The 27793-nt window shown below is 42.0% G+C and overlaps 1 protein-coding gene across 1 annotated transcript in view; it reads right to left on the reverse strand.

The window, feature by feature from the left end:
- Positions 1–27793, reverse strand: part of DLG2 (discs large MAGUK scaffold protein 2) — a gene marked incomplete at both ends in the record, with an annotated part of 1167883 nt that overhangs the window by 269066 nt on the left and 871024 nt on the right. The window contains one exon of the mRNA XM_081327813.1: positions 7319–7443. Coding sequence (XP_081183939.1) covers positions 7319–7443 — 125 coding nt within the window. The remainder of the gene's footprint in view (positions 1–7318; positions 7444–27793) is intronic.

Raw genomic sequence — 27793 nt, forward strand, 5'->3', positions numbered from 1 at the left:
CCTAGACTGTGCATTTGGCTCTTGCAATGTTCTCAAACTCTCCACGTAGAGGGGAGTTAGCAATCAAGACAACTTGTCAACCGTTTAGTAGATTGAAAATCACTGGTTAGGGCTCAATTTATTTTTAACCCAAGCATTTCCTGTACCCATCAATCAAGAGGTAGTATTTGCAAACAAATGTCAGGTAAACTTCGATGGGCACGGATTAAGTTAAAGGCTCCTTTCATCCATCTAAAGCTGGGAAATCTATTCTGATCCATAACTGTAAACAGGATGAAATTTTATCCTCCCAGTTCCTTCGAATTCCAGGCTTCTCAGTGTTACTACCAAGTGCAACTGTTGTACCTTTTAAAGACAGAATAGAATAGAATAGAATAGAATAGAATAGAATAGAATAGAATAGAATAGAATAGAATAGAATAGAATAGAATAGAATAGAATAGAATAGAATAGAACTGGAAGGGACCTTGGAGGTCTTCTAGTCCAGCCCCCCGCTCAAGCAGGAGAACCGTCTCAGTCAGGTGAATGTCCGGCCTCTTCTTAAAAACCTCCAGTGAAGGAGTGCCCACGATTTCTGGGGGTAAGCTGTTCCACTGGTTAATTGTCCTCACAGTCAGGAAGTTTCTCCTTAGTTCCAGGTTGCTTCTCTCCTTCACTAGTTTCCATCCGTTGTTTCTTGTCCTGCCTTCAGGTGCTTTGGAGAACAGCTTGACTCCCTCTTCTTTGGGGCAGCCCCTGAGATATTGGGAGGCTGCTATCATGTCCCCCCTCGTCCTTCTCTTCATTAAACTAGACATACCCAATTCCAACAACCGTTCCTTATATGTTTTAGCATATAGGCCATTCAGCAAGCAAAGATCACACTGAGCAATCTTGGTTGTCCCCTCCCTTTTAGTTTGTGATCTTCCTTCTTGCCTGCCTGTTCAACCACCAATGTTTCTTTTTTATCTTTGCACACATTGAGGTATAGATAGTCCTTGACGTACGGCCACAATTGAGCCCCAAATTTTTGTTGCCAAGAGAGACATTTGTTCGGTGACTTTTGCTCCATTTTATGACCTTTCTTGCTACAGCTGTTAAGTGAATCACTGCAGTTGTTAATACGTTAGCAACACGGCTGTTAAGTGAATCTGGTTTCCCCATTGATTTTGCTCATCTGAAGGTCACAAGAGGGGACCACAAGACCCCAGGACACTGCAACCGTCATAAATATGAATCAGTTGCTATTTGAACATTGATCAGGTAAGCACGGTTGTCAGTGTGAAAAACGGTCATAAGTCACTTTTTTTTAGTGCTGTTGTAACTTTGAACGGTCACTAAACAGACGGTTGTAAGTCACAGACTTATTTCCATTCCCTGATGTTAACTCAAGAGCCTCATGGTGCCCCGTGGGCTACAATTGGATTCCTGCTTGGGCAATGAAGCTGTGCGAGTTATATCAGATTTATCACAGCTGGATTTCCTAAATCCTGTGAATTAAACTGCAGGCGGTTGACTCAGAATTGCTTCTCCAACTGGTTTTTTTTCTCCCCAAATTTCTGAGTCATACTGATATAGCCAGCTTTCTCTCGAATTTGCTACCATAATGCCATATGCTTCTTTCAAATCATGTCTCTCCAAATTGACTTACTATAAAGGACAGCAATGATGGAAAATTGATTTTTTGCTTTTCACTAGCAACCCACTGACCGACACAGTTTCTATTCGCACACGCATATGTCGACACACAAGCCAGGCTGAACAAATATGACATCTCTGGGAAAAGAATTAGATATAATTTTCTTCACAATATTCCAGGGTTTTTTTTCTCCCTAAAAAAAAACCTGCTGCAAGGTTGCTTTGATTTACATTGTTATCCAAAAGCTTTTCAAGATTCACCCAAAACCACAATGTAGTGCCTGCGGGGACCCCAAAATTGGTCATCACTTTATTTGAAACATTAAAATGACCGTAATTGCCCAAGACTGCCAAATCTTTCAAAATACTGTGGTCCCCAGCTAAAGTTTTGCAAGATTACAGCAAACGACCTAGCAAAAACACAGGGGATTTAAAAGGAGAACAGCAATCTTTTCTGGGATTTGGCGATTTCATAAGATTTTAGGCTTTTGTTTTTTAAAAAAAGGAATGTGTAGAGTACTTTCTCTGTAATTTCTTACGGAGAATAACTCTGGTGTTTCCTGAACCTTATTTTGGCCACCCTTAACTAACTAGCTGACTCCACCTCACCACTGCATTTCCTTCTCCCTCTCTGCTCATCTTTTAAAATTTCATATTATTGTATTTCCATTGCTTGTTTTTATTGTTTTATGCCTTTACCATTGTTATTTTTTTCACATTTCCCCCCATTTTATTGCTGGAAGCTGCCCAGAGTAGCCTCTAGGCTAGATGTATGTATGTATGTATGTATGTATGTATGTATGTATGTATGCCTACATGGCTTAGGCCCGGGATATTTGCAGGACTGTCTGCTACCGGGGACGACTTCCCATCGCCCAGTGCGCTCACACAGAGAAGGCCTCCTCAGGGTGCCGTCGGCTAGACAATGTCGGCTGGCGACCCCCAGGGGAAGGGCCTTCTCTGTGGGAGCGCCAGCCCTGTAGAACCAACTCCCCCTTGAGCTCCGGATGGCCCCGGATCTCTGGTCCTTTCGCCGCGACCTCAAAACTTTTTTCTTCCATCAGGCTGACCTGGATTGATGATGGGTTTTTAAATATGTTTTAATTTTTAACTGTGTAGTTAATTTATTTTGGGGCTGTTATTTAATTCTTTTTTAATTTTTGTATTGTTGTTTTTTATTGTTGTTAGCCGCCCTGAGTCCTTCGGGAGATAGGGCGGCATATAAGTCCCAAAAATAAATAAATAAATATATAAATGTATGTATGTATGTATTCGTTCATTCATTCATTCATTCATTCATAAAATTGGTTGGTCACCCATCTTACCCTACGCTAAGTCTGGGGGGCTTACAGTTACATCTAAGCTAAAACATAAAAAGTTAGAATCAAACCTTAAAATCAAAGACCCGTGGGGAGGCCAGTGGGGAAGTGGGGGGTGGGTGGGATCTGTTGTTACTTGATCAACCCGACTGGCAGAGCTACGTCTTTAGGCCCTTACCAAAAGATAGGAGGGTTGGGGGCCAATCTCTCATCAGGGGGAAGGGGGAGCAAGATGTTCCAGAGGACAGGAGCAACAGGAGAGAAGGACCACCTCCTGGACCCCACCAGTGGGGTGATACAGTCCCTCAACCCTAGCCTGGACCATGCCATGAAGGGCTTTCAAAGTCATCACCAACACGTTGGATTGCACCAGGAAGCAGATTGGTAACCAGTGCAGCCCGTGGAGCAGCGGTGTACCAGGAGCCGTTCTTGGGGGTCCCAAAAAGCCACCTGTGCCTATGCACTCTGCACCAGTTGTTGCTTCCGAATGCTCTTCAAGGGTAGCCCCATGTAGAGCGCCTTACGGTAGTCCAGTCGATGATTAGGAATGGAATGACTGAGCACAGGGAGTCCTGGTCCAGGAAAGGGAGGATGGGCAGCAAGTAATTTTTCAGAACAAACAAACAAACTCATCTCAGCAAGAGCCACGGATCTGGGTTGTTTTTTTTATCAGGCTCACCACCAGCTAATGTAGTCCTGCTAGGATCTAGGAAGAGTGCAATCAATTAAGATGATTAATGGACCTACTGTTCCCTGCTTCATGAATCTGTTGGCTGTTCCAGCTGTAATGTGGTTCCCCCCCACCAACATATATAGTTTCTTAAAACCTCCAACAGAATTGCTGCAAAGTATTGGTCAGATTGTAAATCCATGAATGCTACTTGGCAACACAGGCAGAACTCCAGATTCTCTTTAACCAGCATTAATGATTCACCTAATGATTACCAGCATCAAATTCCTGGGTGTGCAGCTAACGAGTAGGCTGGCTTGGTCACTCAACAGCGAGACACTGGTGAAGCGGGCACAGCAGCGCCTGCATTTTCCGCGTCGCATGAGAAAAGCTCATCTTCCTTCCACTGTTCTGACCACTTTCTACGGGGGGATGATCGAGAGCATCACAGTCTGGTTTGGAAGCATCCCCGCTTCGGACAGGAAGGCGGTACAGAGAGTGGTGAGGACGGTAAGAACAGATCATTGGCAGTTCCCTCCCTCCAGTCCAGGACATGGCACAGAAGCGTTGCCTGAGCAGGGTCTGTAAGATTGTCTGGGACATGACACATTCTCTTCACAACCTGTTTTCCTTGTTACCTTCTGGGAGGAGGGGACTCCGTGGTATCCGAAGCAGAACATACAGATTCAGCAATAGTTTCATTCCATACAGCATTAACCTTGTGAACTCTCAAGCTTCCTCCTTCCGTTATGTATTCAAGATGGACAGTATTTAATATTTTATTGTTATGTATGTGTAGGGATGTGGGTCTATACATATGTTGTATATAATATGTTTTGGGTGTGTGTCATGTATGTGTTTCACTTTGAGAGCGGGCAACTAAATTTCATTTTTGATGTGTGCCGTTGTGCCCACAGTTAAAAATGGCTATAAAGATTATCTTTTCTTCTCTAAAGAGGAAAAAGGATTAGAAATTTGTCTGTATTTCCTCACCAACAGCTTCATAATACCCAGTTGATCCCATAAACCTAGGTGGAAAACACTAACTCTACAAAATCAATCTGTCTGATCCAGCTGTGACTAAGAACTGTATCATGATTCTTGTATACAATCTCTTGGAAGTAAGTTAATAACGCCCTCTTACCCCTTTATTTACTCCAAGATCACCACAGACAGGGACTGCAGCCAAGAAATTAAAAGACGCTTGCTCCTGGGGAGGAAAGCCATGGCAAATCTAGACAGCACACTAAAAAGCAGAGACATCACCCTGTCATCAAAAGTGCGTATAGTCAAGGCTATGGTCTTCCCAGTTGCAATGTATGGCAGTGAAAGTTGGACCATAAGAAAGGCTGAGCGCCAAAGAGTTGAAGCCTTTGAACTATGGTGCTGGAGAAGTCTCCTGCGAGTCCCTTGGACTGCAAGGTGATCAAACCGGTCAGTCCTAGAGGAGATCAACCCTGACTGCTCTTTAGAAGGCCAGATCCTGAACTTGAAACTGAAATACTTTGGCCACCTAATGAGAAGGAAGGACTCACTGGAGAAGAGCCTAATGCTGGGAAAGATTGAGGGCAAGAGAAGAAGGGGACGACAGAGAATGAGGTGGCTGGATGGAGTCACTGATGCAGTAGGCGTGAGCCTAAATGGACTCCAGAAGATGGTAGAGGACAGGAAGGCCTAGAGGAACATTGTCCATGGGGTCATGATGGGCCGGACACGACTTCGCAACTAACAACAACACCCCTTTATTCTTTCTATTTGTAAAAGAAACTAACAATTTAGTGCGTTATACCTCTATAAAAAACACAATTTCCATGTTAAGCATTATTAGAAAGGGATTGAAATTAAATCTTCCCATACTTTAATGTCCTTACATATATTTATAAGTGGGATCTTGGAGACGGATCTCTTATACCATAACTGGTGTGTGGGGGGGAGTTGTAATAATGTTGGAAAGATTGCAGAGAGCAATCCAAACGATCCAAAGCCTCAAACTCTTTCCTTTCTAGGAAAAAAACAGGATGTTTGAAATCCCTTACCCTCGATAAAAACACATGTAAAATCATGACTGTCATTGAACAAGCGATCCCTAGGACTAAAAGGCCTCTCAAGAAATTGATTGGAATTGTGGGAAGAAAAAAAAAAGGGTCCAGTTCCAAGCCGGGAGAAAGACACTGAAAAATAAAATGGTGGCTGGCTGCTTAGGAAAGAAGGTCTCTGTTTATTGATAAGCAGAACCAACAACAGCATGCAGTTCTGGGACAGCTAACAAACGGAGTTGAGAGTAGGTGGGTTTTTATACATTCTTCAGGGGCTTTGTAATTGGGATGCCTGTTTGTTGTGAAATGTACTTCGACCTGTGCTTGATTGTGCCCTTTTATTGTTGCCTGACTCCCATTGTGGCTGGGAGGTCAGGCCCTTGTCCTTGGAGCTGGGCGGAGAATGCAGATTTTTAGGAGTCTTTGTTTTTCTAATCCCATCAGCTCCAACCTTCTGTAGGAGTTGTGGCTGAAGGCGTTTTCTTTATGAATAGGGTGACCGAGATCTTTTTGAATGGATTACAAAATCTCCATCCCTAAAGATTAGCCTCTTCAGGTTTCTGCTTTAGGCTGTTTTCCTATAGCGGGAAGACTGGGCCCACTTTCTGTATTTAAGAACATGTTTCTCCTCATCTCCTTCAGGAGAAATGTAATATTTTGCCTCTTTTAATATTCCCCAAAATATTTCATTCTCAAACGGGGGGGAGGGTTTCCCACAGAATGATAGTTAAACCATAGAAAACCAAGTAAAGGGAGTCCTTGACTTAACAACCATTCACTGTTCAAAGTTACACTGAAAAAAGGGACTAAGAACTACTCCCTGTACTTATAACCGTTGGAACATCCCCACCACCGGGCGATCAAAATTTAGGTTTGATCTAAACTTATGATGCTTGCAGCATCCCGAGGTCCTCTGAACTCTATTTGCGACCCTCCCAGTCAACTTCTGACAAACAAAATTAAGGGCGAAGCCAGATTCGCTTAACGACTGCGTGATTGGCTTAACAATAGCAGTCATTTGTTGAACAACTGCTATCATGTCCCCCCTCGTCCTTCTCTTCATTAAACTGGACATACCCAATTCCAGCAGCCGTTCCTTATATGTTTTAGTCTCCAGTCCCCTAATCACCTTTGCTGCCCTTCTCTGTACTCTTTCTAGAGTCTCAACATCTTTTTTACATCGTGGTGACCAAAACTGGATGCAGTATTCCAAGTATGGCCTTACCAAGGCATTGTAAAGCGGTATTAACACTTCACGTGATCTTGATTCTATCCCTCTGTTAATGCAGCTTAGCACTGTGTTGGCTTTTTTGGCAGCTGCAGCACACGGCTGGCTCCTATTTAAGTGATTGTCCACTAGGACTCCAAGTTCCCTCTCACAGTTATTACTGTTGAGCAAGGTACCACCTATACCTATATAGAACCTTACTTTTTTCACCACTGAATTTCATTTTGTTAGACAGTGCCCAGTGTTTGAGTCTGTCCAGATCCTCCTGTATCTTAAGCCTATCTTCTGGAGTATTGGCTATTCCTGCCAGCTTGGTGTCATCTGCAAATTTGATGAGTTCCCCATCTATCCCCTCATCCAAATCGTTGATGAAGATGTTGAAGAGCACTGGGCCCAGAACAGAGTCCTGGGTTAGAAAATAGGGTTAGAAAATGAAAGCACAAATTACCTGAGTCTTCCATCCTCTGCGGCAGCTCCTCCTGGTATTATCTTAGTAATAAATATTCCAGGATCGTCCCCGATATGTGGGTTATCTGTTCCTCCAGCAATACTGAACCCCAGGCCAGAATTGCCCTAAAGAAAAGAGAAGGAGAACGAGAACACAACTGTTACAGAAAGAGTGTCCTTGACTACACAAGTGTAACAGAGTAAAAGATGGAAAGGGACTTTGGAGGTCTATTAGTCTGACCCCCTGTTGAAGAAGAAGACCCTGTACCATTCTGGATAAATGGCTGCCCAGTCTCTTCTTGAAGACCTCCAGTGATGGAGCACCCACAACTTCTGAAGACAAGCCGTTCCACTCATTATTTGTTCTCGCGATCAGGCAATTTCTCCTTAGTGCTAGATTGGATCTCTCTTTAATGAACTTCCACCCATTATGTCTTGTCCTGCCCTCAGGTGCTTTGGAGACAAGATTGACTCCCTCTTCTCTGTGACAATCCCTCAAATATTGGAAAACTGCTATCACGTCACCCCTAAACCTTCTAGTTCACTTAACAGAATAACACAATTTGAAGGGGCTTTAGAGGTCCTTTAAGGGACGTGGTGGCTCAGTGGGTTAGGACGCTGAGCTTGTCGATCAGAAGGTCAGCAGTTTGGCGGGTCGAATCCTGAGTGCCGCGTAGCAGAGTGAGCGCCTGTTACTCGTCCCAGCTTCTGCCAACCTAGCAGTTCGAAAGCACGTAAAAACGCAAGTAGAAAAATAGGGACCACTATGGTGGGAAGGTAACAGCATTCCGTGCACCTTTGGCGTCTAGTCATGCCGGCCACATGACCATGGAGATGTCCTCGGACAAGCGCTGGCTCTTCGGCTTTGAAACGGAGATGAGCACTGGCCCCTAGAGTCAGAAATGACTAGCATGCATGTGCGGGGGAACCTTTACCTTACCTTTACCTTAGAGGTCTTTTAGTCCAACACCCTGCACAAACAGGAGACCCTATACCATTTCAGGCACATGGGTGTCCAATCTCTTCTTAAAAACCTCCAGTGATGGAGCACCCACGACTTACGAAGGCAAGGCGTTCCACTGATTAATTATGATTTCTCTTTAGTTATAAGTTGGATCTCTCTTTAATGTTCTTCTGCTCTTAACTTCTTGTCCCACCCTCAGTGTGTGTGTGTGTGTGTGTGTGTGTGTGTGTGTGTGTTATGGTTTAAATCATTCAAAACACAATTAATAAAGCTTTGGGCTGTTTAGACTAAACTTTGAAGGAGTATTTGGTCTTGCAATCCAAGAATCAAAAAGTTTTACAACGAAAAGCAGATTAGATCCCCAGATGGTTAAATGCTGTCTATCGATTCATTTTCCATTTGCTAAAGAGCTAGGCTGCCTCAGTCCAAAGCCTTTTAGAGTGTCGTACTTTTAATAACCCAAGTTTAGCTTATTGTTGCAAAATAGCTCTTCCCCTTATAAAGAAAAAATGGACAGGATTCCAGCTGCTCTTCACACCATACTCTAAAGCATCTTAAAGATAATCAGAGCTCCAGTGGTTTGCTAAGTTGCTTTGGCTACAAAAGTTCTTGTAAGACACACACACTGAGAATACCACCATGACAAAACAACAATCAGTGTTATTTTAGGGCTGACGATTCATGGATTCCTCTACCTGTATGAATTCTGGAGTGGGTATTGGAATAAGGAATGATAAGCCCTAAAGAGTTGTTCAAAAATTTTATTTCTGCTTTGTGCTTTCCTCGCTGAGAGGATAGTGCCATGATGGGGAACTCTTTGGGCTCAATGTGTCAAAAATTCAGAAAAAAGCCTAACTTGACAGTTCTGGTGTGTCTCACCCCCTCCCCCCATCAAAAAAAGAAACAATTCTTTATATATTCATTTATTCTTTTTTTAAAAAAATGGAGGCAACGCCAGGTTGCATAAGGCCTTCATTGTTTTTTCTTAGAATTTTTATTTATTTATTTCCAAAGTTAAAATACAGAATCGAAGTACTAGAAAGAAGAATACAAAACAAAAGCAAAGGAAAAAGTGTATAGAACGAAATATTAAACTTACACATAAAATGTTCTCGGTTGAATACTGATAAATATATTTCTGCAATAACAATTGTCCTCCCCTTGCAAAATAGGTCCACAACTTATGAATGTCTACATCTATATTTACAAAATTGCTCTATAACCGTGGTGGTGAACCTATGGCTCGCGTGCCACAGGTGGCACGCAGAGCTCTCTCTGTGGGCACGTGCACCATCGCCCAAATCCTAGGCCTTCAGCTAGGTTTTATAAAACATTTTCACTTTAGGCCTCCACTGCCATGTGCAAAAAAAAAAAAGGTTCAATCAATAAATTTCAACTTCTCGTGGGGAAAAAAAAGATCTCACAAAGTTGGAATTGATTGATTGAACTTTTTAGTCCCACCCAGTCTGCCGTTACCACCACAGCCATGCCCACCCAATGGGCCACACCCACTCAATGGGCCACACCCACCCAGTGGGCCACACCCACCCAATGGGCCACACCCACCCAATGGGCCATGCCCACCCAGCACCCGACGATACATAAGTGGGTTTTGGGTTGCAGTTTAGGGACTTGGTCTCTAAAAGGTTCGCCATCACTGCTCTATAACAAAAAAAAATGTCACAGATATAGACCTCTAATATCAGTCAACCGATTTGACCTACCATTCATCTACTATTAAAAAAAAAGTTACAGGTAATCCTTGACTTACAATCTTCCATTCAGTGACCATTTGCATTTACAACGGCACTGAAAAAAAAGTGACTTATGAATGTTTTTCCACACTTGTGACCGTTGCAGCGTCCCCATGGTCACGTGATCAAAATTCAGAGGCTTGGCCCCTGGCTTATACTTCTGACGGTTACAGGTGTCCCAGGGCGATGTGATTCCCCTTTTGTGACCGGACAAGTAATGTCATTGGGGAAGCCAGATTTGCTTAACAACTGTGTTCTTAACTTAACAACTGATGTGCTTCACTTAACAATTAATGGCAAAAAGAGATTGTAAAATGGGGCAAACTTTGCTTAACAACTGTCTCGCTGGGCAGAAATGTTGGGTTCAAAATTTGTGAGGGTAAAAAACTTGTGATGGTAAGCCTAGGACTACTTTTATCTTATTGTAATTCTACCCCACTTTCAGTTACTTGATGTATACTCCGGGTGGAAGCACAGAACAAGAGGAAGAGGAGATCATGTTTGTAGCAGACAGAGGTCTTAAAAAATGGATAATGTCAAGTTCAAAGAAATTACCCAGAATGATGTGTCAGCAACAGACTGAAGGCTCTTTGGATTCGACCCAACGGAAGCCAACACACAAAAGGAAGGGTCAGCACCTTTGTGTGTACTCTGAAGTCCCGAAAACCGCTAGTAATTAATTGTCTTGTAATCCTTGACCTGATCAACAGTCAGCAAGATTCTTGCCCTGTGGTTATTGAGTACATCTTCTTGAAAAGGAATTTGAGGACACATGAAGACACAAAAGGGCAACGTGTGGGCAAAAGATGAGTTGTGCTTCTGTTCTCTTGGGGAAATTTAAAAGTCTACCCTGGGGTTTTGAAAAAAGGCAGGGTAAAAGATTTTTTTGTCATCGTTCGCAGAATAACGTATCCTCAATGGAAGGTTAGGAGCTTTGAAAATGGGATTGAAATTAGCTCCTAATGAGAGTGACATCTGTATGGGCCAGGCTTCAAAGCAATCTCTACAAGGGATTGTGTGTGTGTGTGTGTCTGTGTCTCTGTGTTTATACAATAGCAGGTAAATAAGGATGGATAAGGCTGGTTCTTTTAAGCGTGTTCCGAGTCATGCCAGATTGCCTAAATCTTTTTTTGAAATGAAGGATGATCTGGAACTGCGAGATATCTGGCGTGACACTCACTTATATGAAAAGGATTATACTTTTTTTTCTGACAGACATCAATCTTTTTCCAGGATTGATTTTATTTTGCTGACTAATGATTTTTTTTCTAGGATTAAGAAGGTAAAGATCTGTGCAAGAACTATCTCGGACCATAGTCCAGTTTGGTTAGAGATTAATAAGGACAATAGGGATAGGCGCTCGTGGCGCGTAAATGAGAATTTGTTTAGAAATCAGAGAAATGTGGAAGAATGTAAACAGCGGATGAAGGATTTTTTTGAAATTAATATGAATACGGGTACCTCTATGGACATGGTTTGGGATGCTAGCAAGGCCTACATGAGAGGGGTGTTGATATATATGAATAATAAATACAGACGTACTTTGGAAGCCAGAAGGAAAGAATTGGAGAATGAAATTAGGGAAAAAGAAAAGGCCTTAATTTTGAACCCATTGGATGTGAAGACTAAGGAGGTTATTAAGCTATTAAGAGGACAATTTGATAAATTGATGGCTGATCAAGTGGCAACCAACTTGCGGTTTGCCAGGCATAATACTTTTTGCAATGCTAACAAGCCAGGCAGATGGCTAGCTTACAGACTAAGGAAAAAGCAAAGGGCTTCTAATATAGATAAAATTGAACATAAGGGAAAGGTTGTGTTTCAACAGGATCTTATTAAGGAAGCCTTTGTGGATTTTTATTCTAAATTATATGCTAAGGAGAAGATTAATGAAAAAGACACTGATGTATATTTGGAGAATGCTAGCATCCCGGTTCTTACGCAAGCACAAAAAGAGGAGATTAATCAATTGATAACAGAAGAAGAAATTTTTATAGCAATTAAGGAATTGAAGATGGATAAGGCGCCAGGTACGGATGGTTTGACTGCGGTTTACTACAAAAATTTACAAATGGAGTTGATAAAGCCGTTAAAGGAACTGTTTCAGACAATTCAGAGAGGGGGAAAGGTGCCTCCATCTTGGAGAACTGCTTTTATCTCTTTGATTCCGAAGGAAGATCAAGATGCTACTCAAGTAAAAAACTATAGACCGATATCACATTTAAATACAGATTATAAGATATTTGCTAAGGTGTTGGCTAACAGACTGATGAGGGTTGTTACAGTGACCCAGCCAGAAAACTCTGTTGTGAACCTGATGGAGATAATAATACAATATGGGAGGGTTTCTGGATTTAAAGTTAATGTACAAAAAACTAAAATTCTGGCCAAAAATATGACAGTATCGCAAAAGGCTCTTTTAGAAGGATTAACTGGATTTGAGATTGCTAAAAGGGTCATATATTTGGGGGTGTTTTTGTCACCCTCTAATACAAAGTTATATAAAAATAACTATGAAAAAGTATGGGGTAAAATTCAAAAAGAAATGGAGAGTTGGGAAAAATTGCAATTGTCTTTGTTGGGAAGAATCGCAGCAGTGAAAATGAATGTCCTGCCTAAATTTTTATTCTTATTTCAAATGATACCGGTTCTTAAGAAAGATTCTAATTTGGAAGAATGGCAACGGGGTATCAATAAATTTGTTTGGGCAGGGAAAACGCCACGAGTTAAACTTAAGATTATGCAGGATACTCGTGAAAGAGGTGGTCTTAAAATGCCCAATCTTAAATTATATTATGAAGCTGCTGCGTTAGCAGGGATAAGTGATTGGATTAATTTGACACAAGAGAGATTATTAAATCTTGAGGGCCACGACTTGTTATTTGGCTGGCATGCATATTTGTTGTATGATAAGAAGGTAGATAATGTGTTTAAAGTGCATATTCTAAGACAGGCATTGTTGAGAGTTTGGAAGAAGTATAGATACAAGTTAGACTGTAAGATACCATTGTGGGCAATTCCAAAACACGCAATAGAAAACATAAATGTTGGTTTCAAACATGACGTGACTACGTATAAGGAGATTTTAAGCTTGGAAAGAAGTGTATGGTGTTTAAAATCGTATAATTTCTTGCGAGATGAGAAGATTGTTCAAACCTGGTTTCAATATACTCAACTACGGGCCAGGTGGAAAGAAGATCAGAAAACTGGTTTTGCAATGACTGATGAAAATTTGATAAAGTAAATTAGAAATCAGGGTCCAGCACATATCAAACGGATATATCTTGCATTGATAGAAATTGATTCAGAAACAGAATTGGTCAAAGACTGTATGATAAAATGGGCCCAGAACATCCAAGAAGTTATTACAATGGATACGTGGGAAAAGATCTGGGTGAGGAACGTAAAATTTACACAAGCTCAAAACTTAAGAGAGAACTTTTATAAAATGTTTTATAGATGGCATTTAGATCCTAAAAAGCTTGCAAGTATGTATCCGAATTATCAGCCAAAATGCTGGAGGTGTGGTGGTGAAGATGCAACATACTTTCACATATGGTGGACTTGTAAAAAGGTCAAGGCCTTTTGGATAAAAATTTGGTGGAATATGCAGAAGATCTTCAAGCAAAAGATAAAGTTTTGTCCGCAATTTTTTTTGTTGGGTATAATTACAGGTGCTACTGTTGTGGACACTAAGTTGATGTTAAATTTAGTTACAGCAGCAAGGCTTTTAATAGGTCAGTATTGGAAGAAGGAGGAGCTGCCGACTATAGAAGAATGGACTTTAAAGGTATCTGATTTGGCAGAAATGGCAAAGATTTCGGCTTATTTGAAAGATCATTCGCAAGAACGTTATATTATGGAGTGGGAAAAATGGATTGAATATATTCAGAAGAAATATGGGACTAAAAAGTTTCACTTAGCATTTGAATAAGTCTTCCTTTCTTTTTTTTTCTTTTTTCTTTTTTTTATATGTAATATTAATATTGCTTGTAGTTATTTTATATGAGCTAGAGAGTGATAGATTTAAGAATTTATTGTTGGTAGCATATGGATGTTTATGATTGTTTTTTGTTTTTATACCCTGTACTTAGCTCTGGGAAGTCGGGGGGGGGGAGGGGGGAAAGGGGGGGGAGGGGTAGGGAGGGATAGGTTGGGGAGGGGGAGGGGGGATTGTTAAAGATAAAATGTATTTTAAAACTTTTCAATAAAAAAAAACAAACTAAAATTCTGGCCAAAAATATGACAGTATCGCAAAAGGCTCTTTTAGAAGGATTAACTGGATTTGAGATTGCTAAAAGGGTCAAATATTTGGGGGTGTTTTTGTCACCCTCTAATACTAAGTTATATAAAAATAACTATGAAAAATTATGGGGAAAAATTCAAAAAGAAATGGAGAGTTGGGAAAAATTGCAATTGTCTTTGCTGGGAAGAATCGCAGCAGTGAAAATGAATGTCCTGCCTAAATTTTTATTCTTATTTCAAATGATACAGGTTCTTAAGAAAGATTCTAATTTGGAAGAATGGCAACGGGGTATCAATAAATTTGTTTGGGCAGGGAAAAGGCCACGAGTTAAATTTAAGATTATGCAGGATACTCGTGAAAGAGGAGGTCTTAAAATGCCCAATCTTAAATTATATTATGAAGCTGCTGCGTTAGCAGGAATAAGTGACTGGATTAATTTGACACAAGAGAGATTATTAAATCTTGAGGGCCACGACTTGTTATTTGGCTGGCATGCATATTTGTTGTATGATAAGAAGGTAGATAATGTGTTTAAAGTGCATATTTTAAGACAGGCATTGTTGAGAGTTTGGAAGAAGTATAGACATAAGTTAGATTACAAGATGCCGTTGTGGGCAATCCCAAAGCACGCAATAGAAAACATAAATGTTGGCTTCAAACATGATGTGACTACGTATAAGGAGATTTTAAGCTTGGAAAGAAATGTCTGGTGTTTGAAGCCGTACAATCTCTTGCGAGATGAGAAGATTGTTCAAACTTGGTTTCAATATACTCAGTTACGGGCCAGGTGGAAAGAAGATCAGAAAATTGGTTTTGCAATGACTGATGAAAATTTGATAAAGCAAATTAGAAATCAGGGTCCAGCACATATCAAACGGATATATCTTGCATTGATAGAAATTGACTCAGAAACAGAACTTGTTAAGGATTGTATGATAAAATGGGCCCAGAATATCCAAGAAGTTATTACAATGGACACGTGGGAAAAGATCTGGGTGAGGAACGTAAAATTTACACAAGCTCAAAACCTAAGAGAGAACTTTTATAAAATGTTTTATAGATGGCATTTAGATCCTAAAAAGCTTGCAAGTATGTATCCGAATTATCAGCCAAAATGCTGGAGGTGCGGTGGCGAAGATGCAACATATTTTCACATATGGTGGACCTGTAAAAAGGTTAAGGCTTTTTGGATAAAAATTTGGTGGAATATGCAGAAGATCTTCAAGCAAAGGATAAAGTTTTGTCCGCAATTTTTTTTGTTGGGTATAATTACAGATGCTACTGTTGTGGACACTAAGCTGATGTTGAATTTAATCACAGCAGCAAGACTTTTAATAGGTCAATATTGGAAGAAGGAGGAACTGCCGACTATAGAAGAATGGACTTTAAAGGTTTCTGACCTGGCAGAAATGGCAAAGATCTCGGCTTATTTGAAAGATCATTCGCAAGAACGTTATATTATGGAGTGGAAAAAATGGATTGAATATATCCAGAACAAATATGGGACTAAAAAGTTTCATTTAGCATTTGAATAAGTCTTCCTTTCTATTTTCTTTTTTTTTCTATATGAAATATTAGTATTGCTTGTAGTTATCTTATATGAGCTAGAGAGTGATAGATTTAAGAATTTATTATTGGTAGCAAATGGATGTTTATGATTGTTTTTTTTGTTTTTATACCCTGTACTTAGCTCTGGGAAGTTGGGGGGGAGGGGTAGGGAGGGATAGGTAGGGGAGGGGGAGGGGGGATTGTTAAAGATAAAATGTATTTTAAAACTTTTCAATAAAAAAAAAAGAGAGTGACATCTGTATGGGCCAGGCTTCAAAGCAATCTCTACAAGGGATTGTGTGTGTGTGTGTCTGTTTCTCTGTGTTTATACAATAGCAGGTAAATGCCTTTTTTAAATAAGAGCATCGGGCAAACCATTATGCCACCACAGCAACATTATACATATAGTCCTTGACTTATGACCGTAATGGAGTCTATCCATGACGGTCGTAGGTTATAACAGTTATGACCTTTCTTGCTGCAGTTGTTAAGTGAATCACTACAGTTGTTAAATTAGTAACAACTCGCCTCAAGAGGGTGCCACCAATGTCAGGCTCAGTGAAATGCTCTGTTGTAATTTTGAGGTTTTCTATAATTTTCGGCAGAACACTAAAAAGCAGAGACATCACCCTGTCAACAAAAGTGCGTATAGTCAAGGCTATGGTCTTCCCAGTTGCAATGTATGGCAGTGAAAGTTGGACCATAAAAAAGGCTGAGCGCCAAAGAATTGAGGCCTTTGAACTATGGTGCTGGAGAAGACTCCTGCGAGTCCCTCGGACTGCAAGGCGATCAAACCGGTCAGTCCTAGAGGAGATCAATCCTGACTGCTCTTTAGAAGGCCAGATCCTGAAGCTAAAACTCAAATACTTTGGCCACCTAATGAGAAGGAAGGACTCACTGGAGAAGAGCCTCATGCTGGGAAAGGTTGAGGGCAAGAGAAGAAGGGGACGACAGAGAATGAGGTGGCTGGATGGAGTCACTGAAGCAGTAGGAGTGAGCTTAAATGGACTCCAGAAGATGGTAGAGGACAGAAAGGCCTGGAGGAACGTTGTCCGTAGGGTTGCGATGGGTCGGACATGACTTCGCAGCTAACAACAACAACAACATAATTGTCGGTGACTCTCTGAGAATGATTATGATCACGATTTATCACTTTGTTACTTGTATGTAGGCTGAGAGTTTCTGCACTGGAGACAAATTCCTTGTGTGTCCAATCGCTCTTGGCCAATAAAGAATATTCTATTCTATTCTATTCTATTCTATTCTATTCTATTCTATTCTATTCTATTCTATTCTATTCTATTCTATTCTATTCTATTCTATTCTATTCTATTCTATTCTATTCTATTCTATTCCGTTCCAATTTAAAAGAACGACAAAACAGTGTCCTTTTGTGGATCACCAAAAGTCTACCTTCTCTGTAATGGTGCCTGCTATATTTCTCCCTCCTGAAATATGGACAGCTTCTACCATAGAGATAGTCCTCAACTTACGACTGATAACTGAGCCTGCAATTTTATGCTTGATTTTACGACTTTTTTGTTGCCATCATTAAGCGAATGACATGGTCATTAAGTGAACCTATTATAAATGCCAGCTCGGAGCAAAAATGTCATAAACTGTGATCATGTGGCTGCGGGATGCTGCCAATGGCCATAAACAGGGGCTGACTACCAGGGCCTCTTTTCAACGTCCATCATAACATTGAAAGGTTGCTAAGTGACATGTTGTAAGTCGAGGACTACCTGTATCTCGTGCATATTGTCAACCCACTTTTGCTGCAATAATGACGGCACCAGCAATAAGAAAATGGTAGGAACGGCTGAGCCAAACGATACACAGTCACATGCCGAGCAGTAGCTGACTATAATTGAGCATGAAATGTTTACACAGAAGTTTGGAACAGCTGTCAATCAAAAGGCTGCTTCCAAAAGACATTTCAAAGCTTAAGCATTACATGGGAGAAAAAAAATTCTCAATAGCTGAGAAACCAATAATCCAGTCCTGAATGGATTTGCTATTGTAGCCTTAGGGCAATTGCTTGTACGCCACACGTTAAAGGCTGAATTCATTAAAGCGATGTGCCATATACCCAACATGAAACTAAAATGGGTGTATTTGTCACTGTACATAACAACGTCGCATGTAGGGACCTATTTCAAAAGGTTACTCTGCAAAGGAAGAATAGCAATAGCACTTAGACTTATATATCACTTCATAGTGCTTTACAGCCCCCTCTAAGCGGTTTATAGACTCAGCATATTTGCCCCCAACAATCTGGGTCCTCATTTTACTGACCTTGGAAGGATGGAAGGCTGGGTCAACCTTGAGCAGGTCAGGATCGAACTCCTGGCTTTGAGCAGAGTCAGCCTGCAATATTAACCAGTGTGCCACTGTGGCTTCTATTTACAGCTATAGCAATAGCACTTATTGCCCCTAGCAATTTGGGTCCTCATTTTACTGACCTTGGAAGGATGGACGGCTGAGTCAACCTTGAGCAGGTCAGGGTCAAACTCATGGCAGTGGGAAGAATCAGCCTGCAATATCAGCCACTCTGCCACTGTGGCTCCTATTTATAGCAATAGCAATAGCACTTATTGCTCCCAACAATCTGGGTCCTCATTTTACCGACCTTGGAAGGATGGAAGGCTAAGTCAATCTTCAGCTGGTCAGAAACAAACTGCTGGCAGTGGGCAGAGTTAGCCTGCTAAACTGCAATACAGCATTCTAACCACTATGGCTCCATGCCACCCCTATCTTTCCTTTGGGACATCAAGAATTATTTGCCAAAAACTGGCATTTACTTCCACTTTCTGGCAAAAAAACACACACCACCTTTTAGGTAAAATGGTTTTGTTTAACAACCAGGGCATTCACTTAACAACCAGGGCATTCACTTAAGAACTGTGGCATTCACATGTAATAAAATCGGGTGAGGTTATATGATGGCCCTGCTTATCATCCACCATGAATTATAATTTTGGGCTCAATTAGGGATGTAAGTCGAGAACTCTATGTATGTCACTAGCTCGGGTTTGGCAACTCTTAATAAGCAATTTGGACAGCTAAAGGAAACACGGATTTTAATCAAGTGAGAGATGATAAGAGTCATGCCAAATTAACCACTATGTTTATCTTTTACATCAAATATGGAAGAGAACCAACTTATCCCATTTAAGCAAACTTACCTGCCTACGCAGATAAATATGGACACAAGGAACAAGTAGCAGAAGAGATTCCTGAATAGCAATCAAATTCCTTGGTTCAATTGGATTTGATCTCCAATGAGTCAGCAGAGGAATTTGATTTCCCAAGGCAACTTGCCCATCAAATTTTCAATCAATCGATCAGAATAGAGTTAGAAGGGACTTGGAGGTCTTCTAGTCCAACCCTCTGTTCAAGCAGGAGACCCTATCCCATTTCAGATAAGTGGCTGATCAGTCTCTTCTTAAAAATGCCAGTGATGAAGCACCCAGAGTTTCTAAAGGCAAGTGTTCCACTGGTTAATTGTCCTCATTGTTAGGAAGTTTCTCCTCAATTCCAGGTTGCTTCTCTCTTTGGTCAGTTTCCAACCATTGTCTATGGCAGACATGTCAAACACAAGGCCCGGGGGCCGGATCCGGCCCGTGAAGTGGTTTCATGCAGCCCGCGAAGCCATCCTGGAAACAGTGAGGGAACGGCCCCCTCTGCCTTGGCCCTGGCCCAGAGACCCTCCTTCTGCCAGAGACCCTCAGATCTGTCCTACTACTGCCCAGGCCCCCATAGGCACCCTTGATGTGAACGATGTAAAGCTGGCCGCGCCCACCCAGTAGGCCATACGCACTGTAGCCACGCCCACCCAGTAGGCCACGCCCACCCTGGCCATACCCACCTGGCCCCTTGTGGGCAACCGCAATGCTGATGCGGCCCTCAATGAAATTGAGTTTGACACCCCTGGTCTATGGAGATTCTCAGTCATCTAAGTCATGGTTGTTCCAAACCGTGGTTGCTTGAAAAAGCACCTTTGGGATTTCCATCCATTGTTTCTTGTCTTGCCTTCTGGTCCTTTAGCAAATAGGTTGACCCCCTTCTTCTTTGTGGCAGCCCCTCAAATACTAGAATACTGCTACCATGTGTCTCCCCCCCGGGTCCTTCTTTTCTGTAGACTAAAGGTAAAGGTAAAGGTTCCCCCGCACATGCGTGCTAGTCGTTTCCGACTCTAGGGGCCGGTGCTCATCTCCGTTTCAAAGCTGAAGAGCCAGCGCTTGTCGAGGATGTCTCCGTGGTCATGTGGCCGGCATGACTAGATGCCAGAGGCACATGGAACGCTGTTACCTTCCCACCGGAGTGGTCCCTATTTTTCTACTTGCAGTTTTACATGCTTTCGAACTGCTAGGTTGGCAGAAGCTGGGACGAGTAACAGGCACTCACTCTGTTACGCGGCACTCGGGATTCGACCCACCAAAGTGCCGACCTTCTGATCGACAAGCTCAGCGTCCTAACCCACTGAGCCACCGCGTCCCTTTTAAATCTAGACAGCACACTAAAAAGCAGAGACATCACCCTGCCAACAAAAGTGCGTATAGTCAAGGCTATGGTCTTCCCAGTTGCAACGTATGGCTGTGAAAGGTGGACCATAAGAAAGGCTGACCGTCCTAACCCACTGAGCCACCGCGTCCCTTTGCCTTCTCTAGACTAGCCATACCCAGTTCCAGCCATGCCCAATTTCATGAGATTTCAGACAAACATTTGCCGTTAAGAGTTTTGACAAGCAAGGTTTGTTCAGCTAAAATCCTCTGAAGCAGCTGGATGAGTCAGAGGCAAGCCGGCTACTGGAATGGACCTTTGAACTGACCCCTGTACAGACTTTCTTCATGAGATGTTCAACCAAGGTTTGTTGTCAGTGCTTGACTGTGCATTTTCTCTTTCTAGAAGCTTTCAGTTGCTGACAGACACAAAAGTAATCCTTCCATTCCATCACAGCGGGAGGGCTTTCTCCATCTCTGAGTAAACATAATTGATCAAACGGACTGGAGCTCAGGCCTTTAATGTTTCTGCTTAGCAAGCCATCGCCTTTATTGGCACACAGCTTCTCCCCAATCAATTACTCAACTGAAAACTAAAATAAGAGACAGCAAGCAAGGATGGGAACTGAAGCAGAGAGGCAAGGGAGAAGAGAGGATGGTGGTAAACTGACTGACTAGCTTAAAGCACCCTTAAAATCCTTGCTGCTTTCTGAGTTTGGTTGTATTCTTGCAGACATTTCATTACCAAACTAGATAACAACATCAGTGCTAACCCCACTCCCTTCTAGCGCTGATGATGTAACCTAGCTGGGTAATGAAATGTCTGCAAGAAAACAGCCAAGCTCAGAGAGTACCAAGGACCCCATTTCAACCTGAACTACAAATATTCTCTTTTATTGGCACCACTGTGGTTATAAATGTGGGTGGGATGCCAAGCACCGAAAGTTTGATCACACGATTGCAGGGGCATTGCAACAGCTCTAACTTCGGGGCTCATATGTCTTCATTCAGCATCACTGTAATTTCAGATAGTCACCGAACAAATAATGGTAAGTTAAGGGCAACTACAAATAAATAATAAATAAACTACTAAAAGAACTGATTTTAACAAATTCAGAGAGAGAGATCTTGGGAGGGATTCCATGGATGAAAATCTTAAAGGAGAAAGCATCACAAGAAGCTTGGGAAACTCTGAAAAATATACTCATAAAAGCCCAGTTCCGCACAATACCACTGAAAAAGAAAAACAAGAAATCCAGCAAGAAACCAGCATCAAAGAACCCTCTGATAAATGGAAAGGTAAAAATGACAAAAACGACAAATACAAAACAAAGGAAAGAAGGACACAAAACTAAGGCAGAATATCAACAGATAGCCTGAATCTTGAAGGATGAACTCAGGAAAGCAAAGGCTCAGAATAAACTAAGACTTGCAACCTGCAAAGAGATGGAAGCAAAACCTGCAATTAGTGCAGGTTTGAGTCCCACCAGGCTCAAGGTTGACTCAGCCTTCCATCCTTCCGAGGTAGGTAAAATGAGGACCCAGATTGTTGGGGGCAATAAGCTGACTTTGTAATAATGCCGCTTGGGCCCCCCGAAAGCCCTAATAAGCAGGCATATACATAGAATGAAGGCTATTGCTAAGCACATTGATTTGTGCTTTAGATTGTAAGCCGCCCTGAGTCTTCGGAGAAGAGCGGGATATAAATGGGATTTTTTAAAAAAAGAACCTGGAGCAGATGTAGATTTTCCCTTAATATTTGGAGGAGAGCAATTTGGCTGAAGAGGTCAAGGTGACATTGAGCATGGATAATGAATGCTTTGGGTAGGCTGGGAGTCTGAAAATTCTTATGGTTGAGAAGCATTAACTTATGCCCTGCATTCTCAAAGACCTCTAATTCTTCCCTGTCGTCCTTCAAGCACCAAGGGAAATAACTTCTATTGATCCCATAAAATTCTGCACCCAAGTCTGATAATATTCTGCAGGGACTAAGATAACTGTAATGGTCACTTCCTGGGCTGATAAAGATTTAGGAGACAGTTGTGCCAACTAACAAGCTGCAAGTGACTTTGTTATCAGCAAACAGGCTCCACCACCTTACCAGAGGCGGTTAAAAATCTCAGTACATTTTGGTATATATTGTTCTAACTGGGAAATAATTCAGCCGCTAGAAACGTTGTGATCCCAACCTTACTCTCAATTCATCTTATGAAGGAGACTCTGTGAGAATTGCATTTGGGGAATAAAAAAAAATCACTTCCAATTAGAGGCAGAGGTCAAAGAGCCTCCTCTCGCAGGGACTGCCAAGAATTCATTTTGCTGTTTTGTAAAGAATTGTGGAAAGTAGTCTGAAACTGCCTAAAACAGATTGCAGGAACTAAGGTTCTGCTTCATTCAGAATAGAATAAAAGAATAACAGAGTTGGAAGGGACCTTGGAGGTCTTCTAGTCCAACCCCCTGCTCAGGTAGGAAACCCTCTACCATTCCAGACAAGTGGCTGTGCAGACTTTTCTTTAAAGACTTCCTGTGTTGGAGCATTCACAGCTTCTGGAGGCAGGTTGTTCCGTTGGTTAGTTGTTCTGACTGTCAGGAAATTCCTCCTTAGTTCTAGGTTGCTTCTCTCCTTGCTTGGTTTCCATCTGTTGCTTCTTGTTCTGCCTTCAGGTGCTTTGGAGGTTGACCCCCTCTTCTTTGGGGCAGCCCCTTAGATATTGGAACACTGCTATCACGTTATCCCTTGCTTTCCATTCATTAAACTATATATATCCAATTCCTGCAACCATTCTTTGTATGTTTTAGTCTCTAGTCCCCTAATCATCTTCCAAGCTCTCCTTGGAAGATCATATAGGAGCTGTGACTACGGGGGCCTTCGCCCAGGTTCGCCTGGTGCACCAGTTGCAGCCCTATCTGGACCGGGATGCCTTGCGTACAGTCACTCATGTGCTCGTGACCTCTCGTTTAGACTACTGCAATGCTCTCTACATGGGGCTGCCCTTGAGGACTACTCAGAGGCTTCAGCTGGTGCAGAATGCGGCCGCGCGAGTGGTGGTGGGGGTTTCCCGATACTCCCATGTAACACCTCTACTCCGCGAGCTGTATTGGCTTCCGGTTGCCCTCCGGGTGAGATTCAAGGTGCTGGTAATCACCTATAAAGCCCTAAATGGCATGGGGCCGGCTTACTTACGGGAGCACCTGCTGCCGGCATCAACTTCCCTTCGTCCAGTGCGCTCCCACAGAGAGGGCCTCCTCAGGGTGCCGTCGGTCAAAGAGTGTTGACTGGCGACCCCCAGGGGGAGGGCGTTCTCTGTGGGCGCGCCAGACCTTTGGAACCGTTTACCGGTTGAGCTCTGGATGGTTCCTGACCTTCGCTCCTTCTGCCGTGACCTAAAAACTTACTTATTTGAACAAGCCGGCCTGGTCTGATGGGTTTGGGGTATTTTAATATTAATTTTATTAATTTTTATTGTAATTGGGCTATTTATTTAATTCTTTCTTAACTTTTGTACATTGTATTTTTATTGTATTTATTGCCCTGTACACCACCCTGAGTCCTTCGGGAGAAGGGCGGTATAGAAATTAAATTATTATTATTATTATTATCTTTGTTGCTCTTCTCTGCACTGTTAGAGTCTCAACTGGATGCAATATTCCAATCTTACCAAGGCCTTTTAAAGTGGTAATAACACTACACATGAACTTGATTCTATCCCTCTGTTAGTGCAGCCTGTTCTGTACCAGCCTGCTACTGGCCCTGCAGAAAAGGCAGGGACAACCCCTTTACAAACGGCAAGAGGCTGGAATTATGCCTGCCAAATGTATAGCTACAAAAACAAACAAGACACGAACCAAGAAACAGGAGCTTTAAGAAACACGAACTATCCAAGCGGTTGCCTTCAGCAAACCAGCCCTCCCCACACATTCCCCTTATATAGAGTTCAGGGCGTGGCTTCTCTCTGCCTCCTTCCGAGAAGCCCCATTGCCTTCCTCTGTTTACTCCTAATTGACTGCCTCCTGCGTCGGGCGTCCTTGAACAGGGCCAGCTGTGGGTCATCTTCATCCACGCTGTCAGGCTCACACAGCTGGGTCTCCGTGGTGACCAAGTGGGAGGGGCCTGGCTGAGGGCTCTCATCAGCAAGATCTTCAACCCCCTCAGCAAGGTCTTCAACACCCCCCTCCTCCTCCTCTGAGTCGTCCGACCCAACTGCCGAACCCACAGGCTGACCCTGAATCACAACACAGCCTAGGATTGCATTGGCTTTTTTGGTAGTTGCAGCACACTGCTGACTCATATTTAAGTGATTGTCCACTAGCAATCCAAGATCCCTCTCACAGTTACTACTGTTGAGTCAGGTACCACTTATTCTATATTTGTGCATTTGGTTTTTCTTGCCTAAATGTAGAACCTTATTTTTCCATTCCTATGCCTTCAGAAAATCCTGCCACATATAGGTGGTCCTCGACTTAGGACCATAATGGAGCCTGTCCATTATGGTTGTAAGTCATGACAATTGTTAAGTGGGTCATCCAAGTGACTGACTCAATTTTATGATTTTTTTTGTGTTGGTAATTAAGGGAGCCCTCAAGAATGAAACTTTGGCAGCCATGCACCTCTTCATTTCAACTTGCCATTAAAGTAAGGGGGGGAGTTGTTGCTTTAGAATGGGTTATATCAGGGGTCTTCAAACATGGCCCTTTTATGACTTTTAGACTTCAACTCCCCGAATTCCTCAGCCAGCCACACTGGCTAAGGAATTCTGGGAGCTGAAGTCCACAAGTCATAAAAGGGCCATGTTTGAAGAGCCCTGGGTTAGATGGAAAAATGAAATCTCTACAGTTCTGCTGAAGACTGTGAGAGCCTGAAACCTTTCCAAGGACACTGCAGCAGGTGTGGAGAGGAAGCTGACGGTTCCCATAACAAAGTGAAATTGTTTCTATGGCCTGTGTGAGAGGTTGGGGGTTTTTCTGGAGAAATTATTGTTTAATTCTATGAACTGGTGTCTGGGAACCTCAGACTTAGTTTTGTTTTGACATTACCGTGCCATGTATTCAATAAACAGTAAGATTTTTGGAAACAGAACGAACCTGGAGTTTTATTTGGATTCTCGAGCTGGATTTTGACATGAACATCATGGTTGTAAAGTGAAGGCCACACTTGTTAAGCAAATGCCATAGTTGTTAAGCAAACCCATTGTTTTCTGTGGGATGTTTGTGCCAGGAATCAGAAACAAACAACAGTTTTTGGTAAAAATGTGATAAACCAGGATCGTGTAACCATGGGAGACTACAAATGGCTGTAAATGCCGGCCAGTTGCTGACTGACTGAAATGAGGTCATGAGAACAGGGGGCGGGACAGTCGTCGGAACTTCAGAAGTGGGTTGTACGTACTTTGGGGGAGTCTATATAGTAACTTGGAACAGTTGCTAAGCAACGAGTCATAAGTCGAGAGGTAACTGTTTGGCTGAAATCTTTTTCTATTGGGTGTTCTTTTCTCAGCTGCAAAATTTCACCCTTTTCCTTAGCTGAAGAAAACCCAGTTAATGAGCATTATGTTCAGAAGAATATAGATGTTAACAACAAGAGTTGTCAAGACCAGGGGTTTTCAAACTTTTTCTGAGCACACTCATTTAAAACAAACAAACAAAAAAAACATCCTAGCATCCTTAAATCAAGAGATAAAGCTCTTCTGATAGAAATCTGGCTGCAGAATTTGCAGGAATGACCTTACGGGAAAGGGCATTCTGGGAATGGAAGCCCACCTATCCGGAAGTTGTATGGTTGGGAAGCAGTGCACTGTCTTAGATTTCCATGGAATCCCATCACGTTTCCATGCAACCCAGTTTGGAAAACCCAGGTTAAGCCTTTAGCAGCTGGGGAAGGAAATCAATCGCTGCATTTTGCTAAAAATGGCCAAATTGAGTTGCTTTGAAGGCAAAATTTGAAATCAATGATTGCCTAAACTGGAAGCCATTTTTGATTTCAAAGCCGTTTGGGTGAACTCTCGAAGGGATTTAAAGCATTTAGACATCCCTCAATAATGAATGGAAGCTGTGCAAAGGGAAAAGGAGAAATTAATAGCTGAATAATCTTTGCATTAATGGCATTTTAACTGCCTATGGAAGGGTAGCAGAGCCTGACTCTATCAATTGGGTCTATCTATTAATGTGAGTGGAAAACAAGCAACAATTTATTTTTTTACTAGGGTTTCGAAAGCATAGCTTTGAGGGTGCATGCTGTCTGAGCCTAATTTCACTTGCGTATTTTCTGTATCAGTAAGGAGATTTCAAGAGATGGTTCCGTGAAGGCATTTTTCAAATGAATAGCAAGGGCAGGGCACACATCAGCTTGAAAAATAAAAATCACATATTCTATTTATTCCTAAGGCACCCGAATATGCATGCCTTCGCAATAAGGTGGGTAAGCATTTCTTCCCATCTCAGACCTACCATCTGGCACACTTTGAATATTTAAAAAAAAATAGAGGAACAAAGAGATTTTAAAAAAAGTTTTCATCCTAACTTTATAAGGGGAGTAGATTTGGTAGGCTACAACAGATGCAAAAACAAAAACAAAACAAAACAAAATTAGCCAAGCATTGTTTTAGAATCTTTTATGAATCATGTCATCCTGTTAAACCATCATAGGATTAATTTGGGAGTGCCGTGCGAAGAAAACATGTTTGCTTTTTCGTTAATCTGGGTTTAGAATTTAACATATTGTGCGAACAGTGCAACCCTGTTCAGGGTAGAGTTGGGACAACTGGATGGAGCTGAGCATTTACTGATTGGATGCCCTTCCTGATGCCTACTCAGAGTTCACAGCAGATATTTTTACTTTGCACTGAAGGAAAGAGTAATATCTGCCCTACCTAGGATTGAACTCTCAACCTTCTGAGTGGGAGGTGAGTGTCTTCACCACTAGGGGCACCACACGGCTCCATTTCATCTTCTCCAAATGCTATTTGCACATTCTAGTGTGCATTTTACTTCAACCAGGAAATTGATGTGGTGCAGCCCAGGCCTCTGTGATGTCATGTTCTTTGGAAAGCCAAACATGCATTCAATCACCTTCCCCAACATAGATGATGTGCCAGTTTAATTTTTAAAATAATTCTTAGCATATTTCAAGATCAAATCTCAGCTCCCTTGTTATCAGGAACGGGGACATTATTCTGCTTCCCGAGCTAAAAAAATGTTGACTGCCAGCTTAGTTCAACGTTTGTGTGATAAGGCTACGGTTTGTTTTATTAGTACCTGTAGTTCATACTCACTGCCTGGGGGTGGGGGGAATCAGTGTATGCGTGAGCACTAAATTATGCAAAATAAGTGCCTCTGTATGCATTTATTTCAAAATATCAATTAGTCCATTTTTAGGGAGAAGACTTAAAGGAATCTGGTAGCTAAAGGTCAAACGACCAGCTATAGCATGACATTTTAATGGGGATTGATTCTGAGGTTACAT

Source organism: Vipera berus (assembly GCF_964194415.1).
Source record: "Vipera berus genome assembly, chromosome: 4".
Taxonomy (NCBI): domain Eukaryota; kingdom Metazoa; phylum Chordata; class Lepidosauria; order Squamata; family Viperidae; genus Vipera; species Vipera berus.